Below are 21,479 nucleotides of genomic sequence, written 5' to 3' on the forward strand. Positions count from 1 at the left end.
AATACCCTGATGAGATTGTTCATTCAGCTTTCTTTGGAATATCTCTGTTGATGAGTTCAGGCCAAATGGTAACCGACGCCAGCAATATCGGGCAAAACATGTTTGAAAGGTGGTCAAGTCACTGGATGCATCATCGAGCTCAACGTGCCAATACCCTGATGAGATTGTTCATTCAGCTTTCTTTGGAATATCTCTGTTGATGAGTTCAGGCCAAATGGTAACCGACGCCAGCAATATCGGGCAAAACATGTCTGAAAGGTGTTCAAGTCACTGGATGCATCATCGAGCTCAACGTGCCAATACCCTGATGAGATTGTTCATTCAGCTTTCTTTGGAATATCTCTGTTGATGAGTTCAGGCCAAATGGTAACCGACGCCAGCAATATCGGGCAAAACATGTCTGAAAGGTGTTCAAGTCACTGGATGCATCATCGAGCTCAACGTGCCAATACCCTGATGAGATTGTTCATTCAGCTTTCTTTGGAATATCTCTGTTGATGAGTTCAGGCCAAATGGTAACCGACGCCAGAAATATCGGGCAAAACATGTCTGAAAGGTGGTCAAGTCACTGGATGCATCATCGAGCTCAACGTGCCAATACCCTGATGAGATTGTTCATTCAGCTTTCTTTGGAATATCTCTGTTGATGAGTTCAGGCCAAATGGTAACCGACGCCAGAAATATCGGGCAAAACATGTCTGAAAGGTGGTCAAGTCACTGGATGCATCATCGAGCTCAACGTGCCAATACCCTGATGAGATTGTTCATTCAGCTTTCTTTGGAATATCTCTGTTGATGAGTTCAGGCCAAATGGTAACCGACGCCAGCAATATCGGGCAAAACATGTCTGAAAGGTGTTCAAGTCACTGGATGCATCATCGAGCTCAACGTGCCAATACCCTGATGAGATTGTTCATTCAGCTTTCTTTGGAATATCTCTGTTGATGAGTTCAGGCCAAATGGTAACCGACGCCAGCAATATCGGGCAAAACATGTCTGAAAGGTGGTCAAGTCACTGGATGCATCATCGAGCTCAACGTGCCAATACCCTGATGAGATTGTTCATTCAGCTTTCTTTGGAATATCTCTGTTGATGAGTTCAGGCCAAATGGTAACCGATGCCAGCAATATCGGGCAAAACATGTCTGAAAGGTGGTCAAGTCACTGGATGCATCATCGAGCTCAACGTGCCAATACCCTGATGAGATTGTTCATTCAGCTTTCTTTGGAATATCTCTGTTGATGAGTTCAGGCCAAATGGTAACCGATGCCAGCAATATCGGGCAAAACATGTCTGAAAGGTGGTCAAGTCACTGGATGCATCATCGAGCTCAACGTGCCAATACCCTGATGAGATTGTTCATTCAGCTTTCTTTGGAATATCTCTGTTGATGAGTTCAGGCCAAATGGTAACCGATGCCAGCAATATCGGGCAAAACATGTCTGAAAGGTGGTCAAGTCACTGGATGCATCATCGAGCTCAACGTGCCAATACCCTGATGAGATTGTTCATTCAGCTTTCTTTGGAATATCTCTGTTGATGAGTTCAGGCCAAATGGTAACCGACGCCAGCAATATCGGGCAAAACATGTCTGAAAGGTGTTCAAGTCACTGGATGCATCATCGAGCTCAACGTGCCAATACCCTGATGAGATTGTTCATTCAGCTTTCTTTGGAATATCTCTGTTGATGAGTTCAGGCCAAATGGTAACCGACGCCAGCAATATCGGGCAAAACATGTCTGAAAGGTGTTCAAGTCACTGGATGCATCATCGAGCTCAACGTGCCAATACCCTGATGAGATTGTTCATTCAGCTTTCTTTGGAATATCTCTGTTGATGAGTTCAGGCCAAATGGTAACCGACGCCAGCAATATCGGGCAAAACATGTCTGAAAGGTGTTCAAGTCACTGGATGCATCATCGAGCTCAACGTGCCAATACCCTGATGAGATTGTTCATTCAGCTTTCTTTGTGAATATCTCTGTTGATGAGTTCAGGCCAAATGGTAACCGACGCCAGCAATATCGGGCAAAACATGTCTGAAAGGTGGTCAAGTCACTGGATGCATCATCGAGCTCAACGTGCCAATACCCTGATGAGATTGTTCATTCAGCTTTCTTTGGAATATCTCTGTTGATGAGTTCAGGCCAAATGGTAACCGACGCCAGCAATATCGGGCAAAACATGTCTGAAAGGTGTTCAAGTCACTGGATGCATCATCGAGCTCAACGTGCCAATACCCTGATGAGATTGTTCATTCAGCTTTCTTTGGAATATCTCTGTTGATGAGTTCAGGCCAAATGGTAACCGACGCCAGCAATATCGGGCAAAACATGTCTGAAAGGTGGTCAAGTCACTGGATGCATCATCGAGCTCAACGTGCCAATACCCTGATGAGATTGTTCATTCAGCTTTCTTTGGAATATCTCTGTTGATGAGTTCAGGCCAAATGGTAACCGATGCCAGCAATATCGGGCAAAACATGTCTGAAAGGTGGTCAAGTCACTGGATGCATCATCGGGCTCAACGTGCCAATACCCTGATGAGATTGTTCATTCAGCTTTCTTTGGAATATCTCTGTTGATGAGTTCAGGCCAAATGGTAACCGATGCCAGCAATATCGGGCAAAACATGTCTGAAAGGTGGTCAAGTCACTGGATGCATCATCGAGCTCAACGTGCCAATACCCTGATGAGATTGTTCATTCAGCTTTCTTTGGAATATCTCTGTTGATGAGTTCAGGCCAAATGGTAACCGATGCCAGCAATATCGGGCAAAACATGTCTGAAAGGTGGTCAAGTCACTGGATGCATCATCGGGCTCAACGTGCCAATACCCTGATGAGATTGTTCATTCAGCTTTCTTTGGAATATCTCTGTTGATGAGTTCAGGCCAAATGGTAACCGATGCCAGCAATATCGGGCAAAACATGTCTGAAAGGTGGTCAAGTCACTGGATGCATCATCGGGCTCAACGTGCCAATACCCTGATGAGATTGTTCATTCAGCTTTCTTTGGAATATCTCTGTTGATGAGTTCAGGCCAAATGGTAACCGATGCCAGCAATATCGGGCAAAACATGTCTGAAAGGTGGTCAAGTCACTGGATGCATCATCGGGCTCAACGTGCCAATACCCTGATGAGATTGTTCATTCAGCTTTCTTTGGAATATCTCTGTTGATGAGTTCAGGCCAAATGGTAACCGATGCCAGCAATATCGGGCAAAACATGTCTGAAAGGTGGTCAAGTCACTGGATGCATCATCGGGCTCAACGTGCCAATACCCTGATGAGATTGTTCATTCAGCTTTCTTTGGAATATCTCTGTTGATGAGTTCAGGCCAAATGGTAACCGATGCCAGCAATATCGGGCAAAACATGTCTGAAAGGTGGTCAAGTCACTGGATGCATCATCGGGCTCAACGTGCCAATACCCTGATGAGATTGTTCATTCAGCTTTCTTTGGAATATCTCTGTTGATGAGTTCAGGCCAAATGGTAACCGATGCCAGCAATATCGGGCAAAACATGTCTGAAAGGTGGTCAAGTCACTGGATGCATCATCGGGCTCAACGTGCCAATACCCTGATGAGATTGTTCATTCAGCTTTCTTTGGAATATCTCTGTTGATGAGTTCAGGCCAAATGGTAACCGATGCCAGCAATATCGGGCAAAACATGTCTGAAAGGTGGTCAAGTCACTGGATGCATCATCGGGCTCAACGTGCCAATACCCTGATGAGATTGTTCATTCAGCTTTCTTTGGAATATCTCTGTTGATGAGTTCAGGCCAAATGGTAACCGACGCCAGCAATATCGGGCAAAACATGTCTGAAAGGTGGTCAAGTCACTGGATGCATCATCGAGCTCAACGTGCCAATACCCTGATGAGATTGTTCATTCAGCTTTCTTTGGAATATCTCTGTTGATGAGTTCAGGCCAAATGGTAACCGATGCCAGCAATATCGGGCAAAACATGTCTGAAAGGTGGTCAAGTCACTGGATGCATCATCGGGCTCAACGTGCCAATACCCTGATGAGATTGTTCATTCAGCTTTCTTTGGAATATCTCTGTTGATGAGTTCAGGCCAAATGGTAACCGATGCCAGCAATATCGGGCAAAACATGTCTGAAAGGTGGTCAAGTCACTGGATGCATCATCGAGCTCAACGTGCCAATACCCTGATGAGATTGTTCATTCAGCTTTCTTTGGAATATCTCTGTTGATGAGTTCAGGCCAAATGGTAACCGATGCCAGCAATATCGGGCAAAACATGTCTGAAAGGTGGTCAAGTCACTGGATGCATCATCGAGCTCAACGTGCCAATACCCTGATGAGATTGTTCATTCAGCTTTCTTTGGAATATCTCTGTTGATGAGTTCAGGCCAAATGGTAACCGACGCCAGCAATATCGGGCAAAACATGTCTGAAAGGTGTTCAAGTCACTGGATGCATCATCGAGCTCAACGTGCCAATACCCTGATGAGATTGTTCATTCAGCTTTCTTTGGAATATCTCTGTTGATGAGTTCAGGCCAAATGGTAACCGACGCCAGCAATATCGGGCAAAACATGTTTGAAAGGTGGTCAAGTCACTGGATGCATCATCGAGCTCAACGTGCCAATACCCTGATGAGATTGTTCATTCAGCTTTCTTTGGAATATCTCTGTTGATGAGTTCAGGCCAAATGGTAACCGATGCCAGCAATATCGGGCAAAACATGTCTGAAAGGTGGTCAAGTCACTGGATGCATCATCGAGCTCAACGTGCCAATACCCTGATGAGATTGTTCATTCAGCTTTCTTTGGAATATCTCTGTTGATGAGTTCAGGCCAAATGGTAACCGATGCCAGCAATATCGGGCAAAACATGTCTGAAAGGTGGTCAAGTCACTGGATGCATCATCGAGCTCAACGTGCCAATACCCTGATGAGATTGTTCATTCAGCTTTCTTTGGAATATCTCTGTTGATGAGTTCAGGCCAAATGGTAACCGATGCCAGCAATATCGGGCAAAACATGTCTGAAAGGTGGTCAAGTCACTGGATGCATCATCGAGCTCAACGTGCCAATACCCTGATGAGATTGTTCATTCAGCTTTCTTTGGAATATCTCTGTTGATGAGTTCAGGCCAAATGGTAACCGACGCCAGCAATATCGGGCAAAACATGTCTGAAAGGTGTTCAAGTCACTGGATGCATCATCGAGCTCAACGTGCCAATACCCTGATGAGATTGTTCATTCAGCTTTCTTTGGAATATCTCTGTTGATGAGTTCAGGCCAAATGGTAACCGACGCCAGCAATATCGGGCAAAACATGTTTGAAAGGTGGTCAAGTCACTGGATGCATCATCGAGCTCAACGTGCCAATACCCTGATGAGATTGTTCATTCAGCTTTCTTTGGAATATCTCTGTTGATGAGTTCAGGCCAAATGGTAACCGATGCCAGCAATATCGGGCAAAACATGTTTGAAAGGTGGTCAAGTCACTGGATGCATCATCGAGCTCAACGTGCCAATACCCTGATGAGATTGTTCATTCAGCTTTCTTTGGAATATCTCTGTTGATGAGTTCAGGCCAAATGGTAACCGATGCCAGCAATATCGGGCAAAACATGTTTGAAAGGTGGTCAAGTCACTGGATGCATCATCGAGCTCAACGTGCCAATACCCTGATGAGATTGTTCATTCAGCTTTCTTTGGAATATCTCTGTTGATGAGTTCAGGCCAAATGGTAACCGATGCCAGCAATATCGGGCAAAACATGTCTGAAAGGTGGTCAAGTCACTGGATGCATCATCGAGCTCAACGTGCCAATACCCTGATGAGATTGTTCATTCAGCTTTCTTTGGAATATCTCTGTTGATGAGTTCAGGCCAAATGGTAACCGATGCCAGCAATATCGGGCAAAACATGTTTGAAAGGTGGTCAAGTCACTGGATGCATCATCGAGCTCAACGTGCCAATACCCTGATGAGATTGTTCATTCAGCTTTCTTTGGAATATCTCTGTTGATGAGTTCAGGCCAAATGGTAACCGACGCCAGCAATATCGGGCAAAACATGTTTGAAAGGTGGTCAAGTCACTGGATGCATCATCGAGCTCAACGTGCCAATACCCTGATGAGATTGTTCATTCAGCTTTCTTTGGAATATCTCTGTTGATGAGTTCAGGCCAAATGGTAACCGACGCCAGCAATATCGGGCAAAACATGTCTGAAAGGTGTTCAAGTCACTGGATGCATCATCGAGCTCAACGTACCAATACCCTGATGAGATTGTTCATTCAGCTTTCTTTGGAATATCTCTGTTGATGAGTTCAGGCCAAATGGTAACCGATGCCAGCAATATCGGGCAAAACATGTTTGAAAGGTGGTCAAGTCACTGGATGCATCATCGAGCTCAACGTGCCAATACCCTGATGAGATTGTTCATTCAGCTTTCTTTGGAATATCTCTGTTGATGAGTTCAGGCCAAATGGTAACCGACGCCAGCAATATCGGGCAAAACATGTTTGAAAGGTGGTCAAGTCACTGGATGCATCATCGAGCTCAACGTGCCAATACCCTGATGAGATTGTTCATTCAGCTTTCTTTGTGAATATCTCTGTTGATGAGTTCAGGCCAAATGGTAACCGACGCCAGCAATATCGGGCAAAACATGTTTGAAAGGTGGTCAAGTCACTGGATGCATCATCGAGCTCAACGTGCCAATACCCTGATGAGATTGTTCATTCAGCTTTCTTTGGAATATCTCTGTTGATGAGTTCAGGCCAAATGGTAACCGACGCCAGCAATATCGGGCAAAACATGTCTGAAAGGTGGTCAAGTCACTGGATGCATCATCGAGCTCAACGTACCAATACCCTGATGAGATTGTTCATTCAGCTTTCTTTGGAATATCTCTGTTGATGAGTTCAGGCCAAATGGTAACCGATGCCAGCAATATCGGGCAAAACATGTTTGAAAGGTGGTCAAGTCACTGGATGCATCATCGAGCTCAACGTGCCAATACCCTGATGAGATTGTTCATTCAGCTTTCTTTGGAATATCTCTGTTGATGAGTTCAGGCCAAATGGTAACCGACGCCAGCAATATCGGGCAAAACATGTTTGAAAGGTGGTCAAGTCACTGGATGCATCATCGAGCTCAACGTGCCAATACCCTGATGAGATTGTTCATTCAGCTTTCTTTGTGAATATCTCTGTTGATGAGTTCAGGCCAAATGGTAACCGACGCCAGCAATATCGGGCAAAACATGTTTGAAAGGTGGTCAAGTCACTGGATGCATCATCGAGCTCAACGTGCCAATACCCTGATGAGATTGTTCATTCAGCTTTCTTTGTGAATATCTCTGTTGATGAGTTCAGGCCAAATGGTAACCGACGCCAGCAATATCGGGCAAAACATGTTTGAAAGGTGGTCAAGTCACTGGATGCATCATCGAGCTCAACGTGCCAATACCCTGATGAGATTGTTCATTCAGCTTTCTTTGTGAATATCTCTGTTGATGAGTTCAGGCCAAATGGTAACCGACGCCAGCAATATCGGGCAAAACATGTTTGAAAGGTGGTCAAGTCACTGGATGCATCATCGAGCTCAACGTGCCAATACCCTGATGAGATTGTTCATTCAGCTTTCTTTGTGAATATCTCTGTTGATGAGTTCAGGCCAAATGGTAACCGACGCCAGCAATATCGGGCAAAACATGTTTGAAAGGTGGTCAAGTCACTGGATGCATCATCGAGCTCAACGTGCCAATACCCTGATGAGATTGTTCATTCAGCTTTCTTTGTGAATATCTCTGTTGATGAGTTCAGGCCAAATGGTAACCGACGCCAGCAATATCGGGCAAAACATGTTTGAAAGGTGGTCAAGTCACTGGATGCATCATCGAGCTCAACGTGCCAATACCCTGATGAGATTGTTCATTCAGCTTTCTTTGTGAATATCTCTGTTGATGAGTTCAGGCCAAATGGTAACCGACGCCAGCAATATCGGGCAAAACATGTTTGAAAGGTGGTCAAGTCACTGGATGCATCATCGAGCTCAACGTGCCAATACCCTGATGAGATTGTTCATTCAGCTTTCTTTGTGAATATCTCTGTTGATGAGTTCAGGCCAAATGGTAACCGACGCCAGCAATATCGGGCAAAACATGTTTGAAAGGTGGTCAAGTCACTGGATGCATCATCGAGCTCAACGTGCCAATACCCTGATGAGATTGTTCATTCAGCTTTCTTTGTGAATATCTCTGTTGATGAGTTCAGGCCAAATGGTAACCGACGCCAGCAATATCGGGCAAAACATGTTTGAAAGGTGGTCAAGTCACTGGATGCATCATCGAGCTCAACGTGCCAATACCCTGATGAGATTGTTCATTCAGCTTTCTTTGTGAATATCTCTGTTGATGAGTTCAGGCCAAATGGTAACCGACGCCAGCAATATCGGGCAAAACATGTTTGAAAGGTGGTCAAGTCACTGGATGCATCATCGAGCTCAACGTGCCAATACCCTGATGAGATTGTTCATTCAGCTTTCTTTGGAATATCTCTGTTGATGAGTTCAGGCCAAATGGTAACCGACGCCAGCAATATCGGGCAAAACATGTTTGAAAGGTGGTCAAGTCACTGGATGCATCATCGAGCTCAACGTGCCAATACCCTGATGAGATTGTTCATTCAGCTTTCTTTGTGAATATCTCTGTTGATGAGTTCAGGCCAAATGGTAACCGACGCCAGCAATATCGGGCAAAACATGTTTGAAAGGTGGTCAAGTCACTGGATGCATCATCGAGCTCAACGTGCCAATACCCTGATGAGATTGTTCATTCAGCTTTCTTTGTGAATATCTCTGTTGATGAGTTCAGGCCAAATGGTAACCGACGCCAGCAATATCGGGCAAAACATGTTTGAAAGGTGGTCAAGTCACTGGATGCATCATCGAGCTCAACGTGCCAATACCCTGATGAGATTGTTCATTCAGCTTTCTTTGGAATATCTCTGTTGATGAGTTCAGGCCAAATGGTAACCGACGCCAGCAATATCGGGCAAAACATGTCTGAAAGGTGGTCAAGTCACTGGATGCATCATCGAGCTCAACGTGCCAATACCCTGATGAGATTGTTCATTCAGCTTTCTTTGGAATATCTCTGTTGATGAGTTCAGGCCAAATGGTAACCGATGCCAGCAATATCGGGCAAAACATGTTTGAAAGGTGGTCAAGTCACTGGATGCATCATCGAGCTCAACGTGCCAATACCCTGATGAGATTGTTCATTCAGCTTTCTTTGGAATATCTCTGTTGATGAGTTCAGGCCAAATGGTAACCGACGCCAGCAATATCGGGCAAAACATGTTTGAAAGGTGGTCAAGTCACTGGATGCATCATCGAGCTCAACGTGCCAATACCCTGATGAGATTGTTCATTCAGCTTTCTTTGTGAATATCTCTGTTGATGAGTTCAGGCCAAATGGTAACCGACGCCAGCAATATCGGGCAAAACATGTTTGAAAGGTGGTCAAGTCACTGGATGCATCATCGAGCTCAACGTGCCAATACCCTGATGAGATTGTTCATTCAGCTTTCTTTGGAATATCTCTGTTGATGAGTTCAGGCCAAATGGTAACCGACGCCAGCAATATCGGGCAAAACATGTCTGAAAGGTGGTCAAGTCACTGGATGCATCATCGAGCTCAACGTACCAATACCCTGATGAGATTGTTCATTCAGCTTTCTTTGGAATATCTCTGTTGATGAGTTCAGGCCAAATGGTAACCGACGCCAGCAATATCGGGCAAAACATGTTTGAAAGGTGGTCAAGTCACTGGATGCATCATCGAGCTCAACGTGCCAATACCCTGATGAGATTGTTCATTCAGCTTTCTTTGGAATATCTCTGTTGATGAGTTCAGGCCAAATGGTAACCGACGCCAGCAATATCGGGCAAAACATGTTTGAAAGGTGGTCAAGTCACTGGATGCATCATCGAGCTCAACGTGCCAATACCCTGATGAGATTGTTCATTCAGCTTTCTTTGTGAATATCTCTGTTGATGAGTTCAGGCCAAATGGTAACCGACGCCAGCAATATCGGGCAAAACATGTTTGAAAGGTGGTCAAGTCACTGGATGCATCATCGAGCTCAACGTGCCAATACCCTGATGAGATTGTTCATTCAGCTTTCTTTGTGAATATCTCTGTTGATGAGTTCAGGCCAAATGGTAACCGACGCCAGCAATATCGGGCAAAACATGTTTGAAAGGTGGTCAAGTCACTGGATGCATCATCGAGCTCAACGTGCCAATACCCTGATGAGATTGTTCATTCAGCTTTCTTTGTGAATATCTCTGTTGATGAGTTCAGGCCAAATGGTAACCGACGCCAGCAATATCGGGCAAAACATGTTTGAAAGGTGGTCAAGTCACTGGATGCATCATCGAGCTCAACGTGCCAATACCCTGATGAGATTGTTCATTCAGCTTTCTTTGTGAATATCTCTGTTGATGAGTTCAGGCCAAATGGTAACCGACGCCAGCAATATCGGGCAAAACATGTTTGAAAGGTGGTCAAGTCACTGGATGCATCATCGAGCTCAACGTGCCAATACCCTGATGAGATTGTTCATTCAGCTTTCTTTGTGAATATCTCTGTTGATGAGTTCAGGCCAAATGGTAACCGACGCCAGCAATATCGGGCAAAACATGTTTGAAAGGTGGTCAAGTCACTGGATGCATCATCGAGCTCAACGTGCCAATACCCTGATGAGATTGTTCATTCAGCTTTCTTTGTGAATATCTCTGTTGATGAGTTCAGGCCAAATGGTAACCGACGCCAGCAATATCGGGCAAAACATGTTTGAAAGGTGGTCAAGTCACTGGATGCATCATCGAGCTCAACGTGCCAATACCCTGATGAGATTGTTCATTCAGCTTTCTTTGTGAATATCTCTGTTGATGAGTTCAGGCCAAATGGTAACCGACGCCAGCAATATCGGGCAAAACATGTTTGAAAGGTGGTCAAGTCACTGGATGCATCATCGAGCTCAACGTGCCAATACCCTGATGAGATTGTTCATTCAGCTTTCTTTGTGAATATCTCTGTTGATGAGTTCAGGCCAAATGGTAACCGACGCCAGCAATATCGGGCAAAACATGTTTGAAAGGTGGTCAAGTCACTGGATGCATCATCGAGCTCAACGTGCCAATACCCTGATGAGATTGTTCATTCAGCTTTCTTTGGAATATCTCTGTTGATGAGTTCAGGCCAAATGGTAACCGACGCCAGCAATATCGGGCAAAACATGTCTGAAAGGTGGTCAAGTCACTGGATGCATCATCGAGCTCAACGTGACCAATACCCTGATGAGATTGTTCATTCAGCTTTCTTTGGAATATCTCTGTTGATGAGTTCAGGCCAAATGGTAACCGATGCCAGCAATATCGGGCAAAACATGTTTGAAAGGTGGTCAAGTCACTGGATGCATCATCGAGCTCAACGTGCCAATACCCTGATGAGATTGTTCATTCAGCTTTCTTTGGAATATCTCTGTTGATGAGTTCAGGCCAAATGGTAACCGACGCCAGCAATATCGGGCAAAACATGTTTGAAAGGTGGTCAAGTCACTGGATGCATCATCGAGCTCAACGTGCCAATACCCTGATGAGATTGTTCATTCAGCTTTCTTTGTGAATATCTCTGTTGATGAGTTCAGGCCAAATGGTAACCGACGCCAGCAATATCGGGCAAAACATGTTTGAAAGGTGGTCAAGTCACTGGATGCATCATCGAGCTCAACGTGCCAATACCCTGATGAGATTGTTCATTCAGCTTTCTTTGGAATATCTCTGTTGATGAGTTCAGGCCAAATGGTAACCGACGCCAGCAATATCGGGCAAAACATGTCTGAAAGGTGGTCAAGTCACTGGATGCATCATCGAGCTCAACGTACCAATACCCTGATGAGAGGTAAATACTTTTGCATCTTTCATGTCATGAAGGACGTCCTCGAGAATTGGTATGGTGTAGTGCTCTCGCATGAGTGCTTTGTTGAGCGCATGAGGATCCAAGCATATTCTCATTCTCCCGTTTTTTTTTCTTGTTATGACAAGTTGGCTAACCCACGGAGTGGGTTTATTTACTGATCTGATCACTCCTAATGTGGTTAGTCGACAACTCTTTCTTCAGTTCAGAGCGTATAGCTATAGGTACTCTTCGATTGGGCATTATAGTTGGTATTGCGTCTAGCTTGAGCTGGAGAGTGACAACACCCGGCAGCTTGCCCAGTTGATCATCGAACACTTCCTTGTAGCTTTCCTCTGTGTTGACTGCTGTGACACGGTGGAAGTTCGCCTGTTTTATCTCCACAAGGCCCATTTGTACGCTTGCCCACAGGCCAATCAGTGGTTGGCAATCATCTCCATCCTTAAACACTACAAATTCTACTGAGTAGATTTGCTGCGTTTTGGGGTTTCTTATCTTTCTTTGGCATACACCAAGTGGCTTCATCAAAGACACATTCCACATTGATACGACCCCTTTGTATGGCTGCATTCTCTTTGCAAACATTTCAGGGAGGGTATTAATGGATGTCCCTGTGTCAATCTGGAAAACAACTTTTTTTGTTCAGAAGCATAAGGCTTCTTTTGCCTGTTTTGTTTTTTGGGTTTTATCGTATTCACCCAGTAGGTGTATTCTTCATCCTCCTCTGTTGAGGATGTATTAAGTTGGTGTACTCGTGGTGGAGGTGCAATACGTTTCTTGCTTTCATACATTCGTGTGCTCTGTCTCTGTTTTCGCGTCATTCTGTCTTTGTTGGGACACTTGGATTCGAAGTGTCCCTTCTCATTACATGCATGGCACAATTTGCCATGGGCTGGGCATCTGTTACACTTTGGCACATGTGCGTAGCCGCAGAATAGGCATTCTCTTTTGGAGATGCGTTCCTTCATTTGACTGGTTTCATGTACCCTCATCACCTGGGCTGTATCCAGTCCCATTCCTTGACTGTGGGTCGAGGCCATTTCAGCCGCTCTGCATATGTCAACACTCTTCTGTAGGGTAAGGTGCTGTATCTTTAGTAGCTCCTGTTTGGTTAATTGATCACGGACACCTTCTACAATCTGGTCCCGCAGAAGTGAGTTACTGCATCAGGTGCAAAAATTACACATATTTGACAGTACTCTTAAATCGTTGTAGAACTTGTCGAAAGCCTCTCCCTCACTTTGTTTCCTCTGACAGAACGCAAATCTCTCATAGGTTTCGTTGAGAATTCCGACGGAATACTCCTCCAGTGCTTGTAGTATGTCCTCTACAGTGCACTCCATCTCCGGGGTGTAAAACTGCATGCCCTGGTATATTTTCATGGTGTCATCGCCCAAGCAGTTCTCTAGAAGAGCAACCTGAATTTCTTGTGGTTTATGGTCAAGACCAGTCAATAACGAGTAGTTGGACCATCGTTTATGAAATATTTTCCAGGCGTCTGCCTTATTTCCACTAAACATGAGTTGTTCTGGTGGCCTTATGTGTAAGCCGGACATAGCGGTAGTCCATGAAACGGTATTAGTTGCAGCAGTCATTTTCTCTTTGGCGGACATTGCCGTGAGGCAGAAGTGTTTTGTTTTGAAAGTTAATCAATGCAAAGAGGCAGAAAAAAAAAAGAAATTTTGGCAAGAATCACTTGCGACAGCAACTTGATATTGATAATAACGATCATAATAATAACAGACTACAGAGATTAGCAGGGACCACGAGGCGAAGGGAAGCCATTAATTGGAGCGTCCGACGGATAAAAAGAAAATATAGCAGAAGTTAAAACCAAAAGTAATACTGCTTACATGTTCTTTGATGATTTGTCGGTCTCCTTGGATGTTATTAATTCTATAAACACTGCTGCCACCATGTTACGTTCACGGGTTAGTATCAGAGTGAAGACGACACAGAAGTTAAAATATAATAGCAGCTTTATTGAGCGGCCATGTTACAAAACATAGTCCTCCTCCTTTTAAGGAGAGTTCTATAGAAAGGGGAGAGGGCAAGAGAGGCCAGTGATTGGGGTTTAGCTATACGCAACAGTTAAGTTTGACATTTTGATGAAATTTCAATTTATGTAATCACTACTGATTGATGTTTTAACATTTTTATCGAGGTAATTTTTAAATCTTACAGTTTTGTGATTTTTCTAGTTTTATTTTATCTTTATTATCAATCATTTTATTATTACTGATTTTATTATTAAAGATGTTATTTTATATATATTATGTATATCTTTATTAATGATATTATTATTATTATTATTATTATTATTGTTATTTGTACTCTTTTTCTTTTTTCTTTCCCTTCCTATCTTTTCCTTCCTTCTTTTCTTTCTTCTCTATGTTCCTTTTCTCTATTTCGATACACTTTAGCCTCCTCTTCTCCTTCTTCACATATATTAAAAGCCCTTATCTTTTTATTCTGAATGACACGTTATGTGACCTAATAATTTTTTTGTAACCTCCTGTACAATTTTCATTACGGGCTAAACTTTTTGTATAAGCAAGGGATCTCTAGTTACTTGCAACTGGCTAACCGAAACATGTTCATGCATGTGCAGCGACATATAAATGCTTATGTAAAACGAATATTTTTTTTATTGGAATCCTTTTGAGATGAGTAACTTATTTATTTATTTCCAGACTATTTTCGTCTTTTTTAGTTTCACAATGTTTTTACCAACTATTCCTCTGGCCTTCGTCAAGTGGTTAACTATGACAGGATAGGAATGCTGAGTCTCTTAACGATATCCTCAGTAATTACTGCCTTCCATAGTTGTCGTCTCACTACACTTTTAGCCAACTAAGTCTCTTCAGGGCTCGTAGCACAATGGATAGAGATGTTGAGTCTCTATGGTTTCAGGTGAGCATTGTCTGAAGATAACGGTTTCAATCCTACCCAAAGCCAGCTAGAGGCTTAGTTGGCCAAACACGTGGTGAGGCAACAACTATGGAAGGCAGTAATTACGAAGCATTCCTATTATGTCGCGGTTTACTATCTGACAAAGGCCAGAGGAATAGTTGGCTGAAACGTTGTGATACGACAACTAGAAGATGAAGATGATAGTCCACAAATGAATGAATAAATAAATAAATAAATAAATAAAAAGTATATATATATATATATATATATATATATATATATATATATATATATATATATATATATATAATTCTAGTTGATTTGAAACATTCTATTTACAAGCAGCTTATGTGTAAATATGCCATTTATAATATACAAAATTTATCAAGCATTCACAAAGTGCTCCTGTCTGGGAGCTGAATACCCCCCCCCCATTAAAAACGACTTTGTATTAAATTTTGCTCTCGTGTGGAAGCAAATAAATAGGAGCATTCACAGAAAAGCTTTATCAATGCATAACACGACACAGGTTGAAAATAAAGCAAGATGTGTCCAATATTTATTTAATTAATACAGATTTAACGTTTCTGAACTTTTGAGATGAAGATTGGTTATTCGTATTATTTGAATTCATCGGACTACTGTTCTCATCTTGAGTGTGATTTTCACAACGTTTCAGTCGATGTAACCCCCGACCTTCTTCAGGTGTATCTTGTTGAACTCGGGAATGTATCCCGAATTCGACAGAAACATTCTCGAGTTCAACAAGATACACCTGAAGAAGGCCAGAGATTACATCGACCAAAACTCTTTTTTTTTTCTTTTTATAACTTATGTAACAAAGTCGTTAACTATGGAGAGTAACTTGATTTGGCTGCACCATATGTTTAACATGATAGAACGATAGGCAGACTCCTTAACATCAATATGTCGTCTGCTACCTCTACTTGGCAGGTCTTCTTTGAGTTTCAAGTATCATTAGTGGCCAGGTTTTCATCGTCATTAATTCTCTCCTGAGAGTTAATTATTTGTGCCAGAATATTTGGTGCTGGAATTAAATGTTGTATGAGATTTACAGACGATAACAGTACCGGCTTGATTTTACTTGTCACCCCCCCCCCCTGCTGAAGACAAGGAAATACTGGTAGAAGGCTTTTAAATGCCGCACTTCGATCAAAAGGGAAACGTTTTTTAGACTTGGATTTTTCGCATTTAAGCGTTCAATATGCCCTCATATTGGTTTGTTTCCTTTCTGCTAAAATGTTCATAATTGACTTATAAAATTCACACGCAACAATAATTAATTCCCATCAATAGTTGTTGTCGTTATTACACCATTTTTTTCCTCTTCTTCATGGGTCTTATACACTAATGAAAAGAAAATGTCAAAAAATTTAAAGCTTAAGGGGTTTTCAGAAGAAATTGAAATTCAGGGGATCTTGCTTAATTGATGTCTAATGACAATGGATCAAATTCAATGCAAATCTGAAATATTTGAATTTTTAAAATGGGAAATTGTGACTATATCATGCCATCAAAAAAAAAGCTTTTAAATATTAAAAAAAACTGTAATTTGAGGAATACTTATTGACATCTAATATTAAGTTGGTGCAAAAATAATATCATTTTTCCTTTATTAAATTAACATAAAAAAGCAACATTACTTTTACACCATTGGTAAAATTTCACAAAATATTTTCCAATGAAGATTAAAATCAACATATAATTATAATAAACCTTATATCTAGAATTCTTATTCCAATTTTGATTAAAATCCATTACATGAGTTTAATTCTAGAAAATGGCTAAAATTTAACGCTTGAAATTAAGGGGTCATTAGAAGATATATATATATATATATATATATATATATATATATATATATTCAAGCAAACATTATTAAATGCAACGGAGATACTTTACTTTTTTATTCATTTTTTTTTCAATTTTCTGTATAATCTTTTTTATATTAATAGAGGTTCCATGATTGTTTCTGTCACGAGCGCTTTCGATTCGTCTACTAATCATCCTCAGATGTTGAGGAAGTAAAAGTGAGAAGGAGCGAAAATGGAAATTAAAAAGTGAAAATAAAATATACATTAAACCGCGTTAGGCGATGGCAAGTTAAAATATATAAAGTCGATGAGCAGTCGATTAAAAATTAGAGTATTAAAATCAGCAAGTTCGTGACCACTAATTGGCAAAAAAAGTCCGTCCATTACGCGCTACGCAAGGCATCTTAACGCATTGCTGCTTTTCTCGAATGCAATATTATTTATAGTAGGGTGATGAATTCTAATGAATGATGCTTCAAGAATTTTTAATTTTTTAAGATTATTTTCACGTTGTATAATTTTTGGGACCAAGAAAAGAATAGATACCCTGTAGCAGATGACACCGACTGGCGCACATTTCAACTAATACCAGTGATTCGACCTTGACATTTGCACAAGGACATGGAGTCGGTTGTTTGTAAACACGTCAAATAGCAAACATGCTCGAATATTCGCCAGCAATTTTCTTTTTTTTTAAATGTATTTACAAAACTTTCGAAGATTTAAAAGAAAAAATATATATTTAAAAAACATTTTTTTTAAGTAAGTAACAAAACGAACATAGTTAAATAAAAGATATTTAAATAAATTGTTGTCTTTCTGTTTCGGATTTTTGCGACCAAGATTTTTAAAATTTCGATTGTTTATACTTGTGGTTTTATTATGCATAAAAATTGCCTCGGTCTAGAAGGATTTCTCCTTCACTGACCACATACATTGCACTTTAAATAAATATTGAACTGTATTAAAAACGTACACAGAAAAAAATGGCTAAAACAAAAAATAACTAAATAATAAGATGTTAAAGAATGAACTTTTTTTTTTTTGTTTATTAAGTTTTAATGTATTTGGACAAATAAAACGAATGCTATTGCTACGATCCCTTGAGAACCCTAATAATGTAATTCGGAAAGTGATTGTTAATGAGTATTTGTTTAATGTTTTTTATTTGACTGAGTAGTGGAGTGCCTTTTCTGTGGATGATATTTTAGCGCAATTTAATACATTTTTAAGTATGACTATTTTGTATCTTTGTAGGCACTCACTCAAAGTTCAGGAGGCTGGAATTTATGCTCGTTGTTTGTTTTTTGTTTTTTTATATATATGTACAGAGGTGATGAAAGTATTATTGGGCGTATCGATAAGGATGTCAAGAAATGAAATCATCATCATCATCATCATCATCATCATCATCCTTCTTCTTCTTCTTCTTCTTCTTCTTCTTCTTCTTCTTCTTCTTCTTCTTCTTCTTCTTCTTCTTCTTCTTCAACTCTACTGTGAACTTAAGGATTGAGGTTTTTTTTTAAAAAAAAAAGGCCCTGTAGTTGGTATATCCGTTCATTATTTTCAGCTAAAAGAAGAATGTTGTCCACGTAGCGTCCATATATAAGGGACTTTGTTATTTTTTTAAAAATATTTTGTTCTCTAGATCTGCCATGTAGAATTCACTTAGGGTCGGTTTGAGGACTAATCCAATTGGCACTCCATCTATTTTGGTATATATGTTACCATTGGGGCCATAGAAGGGTAGTTGTGTAGTAATTATTTAAATATTTTTATTTTTATTTTAATTCTAAGTGAGGGAGAGTGACGGATTATTATAAATGTTGTTGATAATTATATCAATTGTTTCTGCTGCAAGTACATTAGTGATTTTATATATATATATATATATATATATATATATATATATATATATATATATATATATATATATATATATATATATATATGAGCAAACAGTTAATAAAATATGTTAAAAAATAATATTAATAAAAGAAAAATAAAAGAAAAATTATTTTTCTTTTATTAATATTATTTTTTCCTTGTACACATTTTTGTGAATTATTCCATGGATTTCTGCCTTTGGATTATTATGGACCATCTTCTTCCAATTACGGGATTTCCTTGGATTTTACTTGTACAAATGGAAATTCTTTTAACTTTCTTGAAGTTTTACATTTGGATTTTACCGTCACTGGATTTTTTATCTTCCACCAGACTATCCATTCATGTGTAATCACCTTTTTCATTACCATATTCCCTCTGCTTAACTTATTTTGTTTTCAAGATCTTTGACTTACTTGTTGTTTCATCAAATACTTCTGCATGCAAAATCCGATCCCGCATTTTGCTAATTCCTACCCTCTGATGAGAAGGAGAGTATTTCTTCGAAACTCCGCGGATTAAGGACTATCCATTTATCTAGTGTTTCCTTTTCAGATTAAATATGTTTTTAACTCATTTCAAAGTGTTTTTTAACATATTTTATTAACTGTTTGCCCATATAAGCTCTATTTCCTATTTGGCTTTATCGAGCTTTTATATCTGGCTGAGATAATTTTATAAATATTAATTCTTTAATATTTATAATTTACTTTAATTTTACCATCTTGGATCATTTTGGTAAATTCAATTGTAATTTTCATTTTATATATATATATATATATATATATATATATATATATATATATATATATATATATATATATATATATATATCACTTCCTGCACTGATGCTTACGTAAGCATAAAACACTAGTCTCTTTAAAGAAAATACTTATTAATATTTATTTAAAAAATATTATATATAATGACTAGGGCTGTGACAACAGCATATTCTTTTGATTGTTTTGACTCTTGAGTATATATCCGTTAATATCTTATATGTTTTTATATAGATTGATGTGGTTCTCGGTTGATTGACTGTGTCGTACTTTGTCGGATATATACTTGAGAGTCAAAAGAATGAAAAGAATATGCTGTTGTCACAGCCCTAATAATGACTAACTACGTAAATGTGTTGAAGGAGAGAGAGACTGGAAATATAAATGTCGTAAACAATATCAAAATAATCCTGACGTATTTATTTTATGTTCCTATTTACTTGCCTCCCCACGAGGGTACCTATTTACAATGCCTACCCACGGGACAGAGTTAAACACAGGGTCGTTTTTTTTAATGTGGAGAAAAGGAACAAAAATTAAACATTGTCTCAGTCGTGAAGGATTTCTCCACTGACAGAGAACAAGAAATCAAAATGTAGCATCTGAAGAACAGATACTACACTTTGAGGTATCAAATCTTTTATTCAGGTTAAAAATATACAATATAAATTAAACATGAACAAAAAAATTATGCACAAGGTCAACTCAAAGAGGGGAAGAATGGGGTTCGTTGTCATCCTTGTCATTCTAGAACTGAACAAAAGATTTTCTTAGCTCGTATCCTCTTTCACGCTTTCGTAGTGAGGGATGTCCTACTTAGCGCCAAATCGTTTAAAACATTACACTTTGATCCTGACCCTAGTAAGGCTAGGCAAGTAAATAGGAACATAGGTCGATTTTTAATATGAATAAAATCAAACCTCACAAAAAGGAGCACTCTTGTTTGACTGAAGGCAGGCCATGTACTACACTTTGATCCTAGTCCGAAGTTCAGAATTTACAAAAACTTCAATGTTTTAAAACCTTACCTTTTGGCTTGTTGATTGGGTCCAGGATGGATAGACGATGAGAAGAAGAAAGCCTACTGTGAACAGAGTTGCTTTCAGGTCTTTCAGGAAAATTGGACATTTGACAAAGTGTTTTGACATCACGAAGAAGGAGAGTGAGAATTAATAAGAAGATAAAAAAACTCGAATTAAATGTCTGTAGAAGAATAGGAACCAGCGTCTGGGTTACGATTAGGTTGGAAGCTAAAATATCGTGTCCTCTTTTTGCTTCTACAGATTTTTAATGCAACATGTGATCATTTCCCATTTAACCAGCATCCTTCTCGTCTACAGAATCAACCCTCCGATTTTTTCCACCCCCTTATCAATCCTCTCTTTCCCTATACAATTTATGCATTTCAGTTCTTTCAACTCCTTTTACTCCCTCCTCTCTCTCTCTCTCTCGCTCTCTCTCTCTCTCTTCTCTCTCTCGCTCTCTCTTCTCTCTCTCTCTCTATATTCAGCCACTCTGATGAGTTGTAGACGACGAAACACGCGTCAGTGGATAATTATATTTTAAAAATAATATACATGCCGCTCCCCATTTAGTGGGTACCAAATTGGTCAAAGGGAAAATTATTCCCAAACACGCATTTAGGTAAAAATGCACTTTCATATAAATAATTGAATTCATTCAAGAAACTATCGCTAACAAACACAAATAAAAAGATCTCTCTCTCTCTCTCTCTCTCTCTCTCTCTCTCTCTATATATATATATATATATATATATATATATATATATATATATATATATATATATATTCTACATTTAATTTGGATTATAACATATATATATGATGACATAATATATATATATGTGTGTGTGTGTGTGTGTGTGTGTGTGTGTTTTCTCTCTTCACTTAACTCATTTTCTTCATGATAGATAACATAAGCGGATATAATTTTGTTAAAAATTTAAATAAATGAATTTCATTTGAATACAATCTCCCATTTCCAATAATAGTTTTATTTGCTCAGGCGCAGTTGGTAGAGTAGCAGACGCCGAGTACTGGAGTTCCAGTTTCGAATCTTGTTATGTCTAT

The 21,479-nt window shown here is 39.9% G+C and overlaps 1 protein-coding gene across 1 annotated transcript in view; it reads right to left on the reverse strand.

The window, feature by feature from the left end:
- Positions 1-21,139, reverse strand: part of LOC145255708 (glutamate receptor U1-like) — a 99,743-nt gene extending 78,604 nt beyond the window's left edge. The window contains exon 1 of the mRNA XM_080114297.1: positions 20,418-21,139. Coding sequence (XP_079970423.1) covers positions 20,418-20,537 — 120 coding nt within the window. The 5' untranslated portion in view covers positions 20,538-21,139. The remainder of the gene's footprint in view (positions 1-20,417) is intronic.
- Positions 21,140-21,479: the final 340 nt, after the last annotated feature.

The sequence above is a fragment of the Euprymna scolopes genome, chromosome 31 (genome assembly GCF_053919585.1).
Source record: "Euprymna scolopes isolate OS-2025 chromosome 31, ASM5391958v1, whole genome shotgun sequence".
NCBI lineage: Eukaryota > Metazoa > Mollusca > Cephalopoda > Sepiida > Sepiolidae > Euprymna > Euprymna scolopes.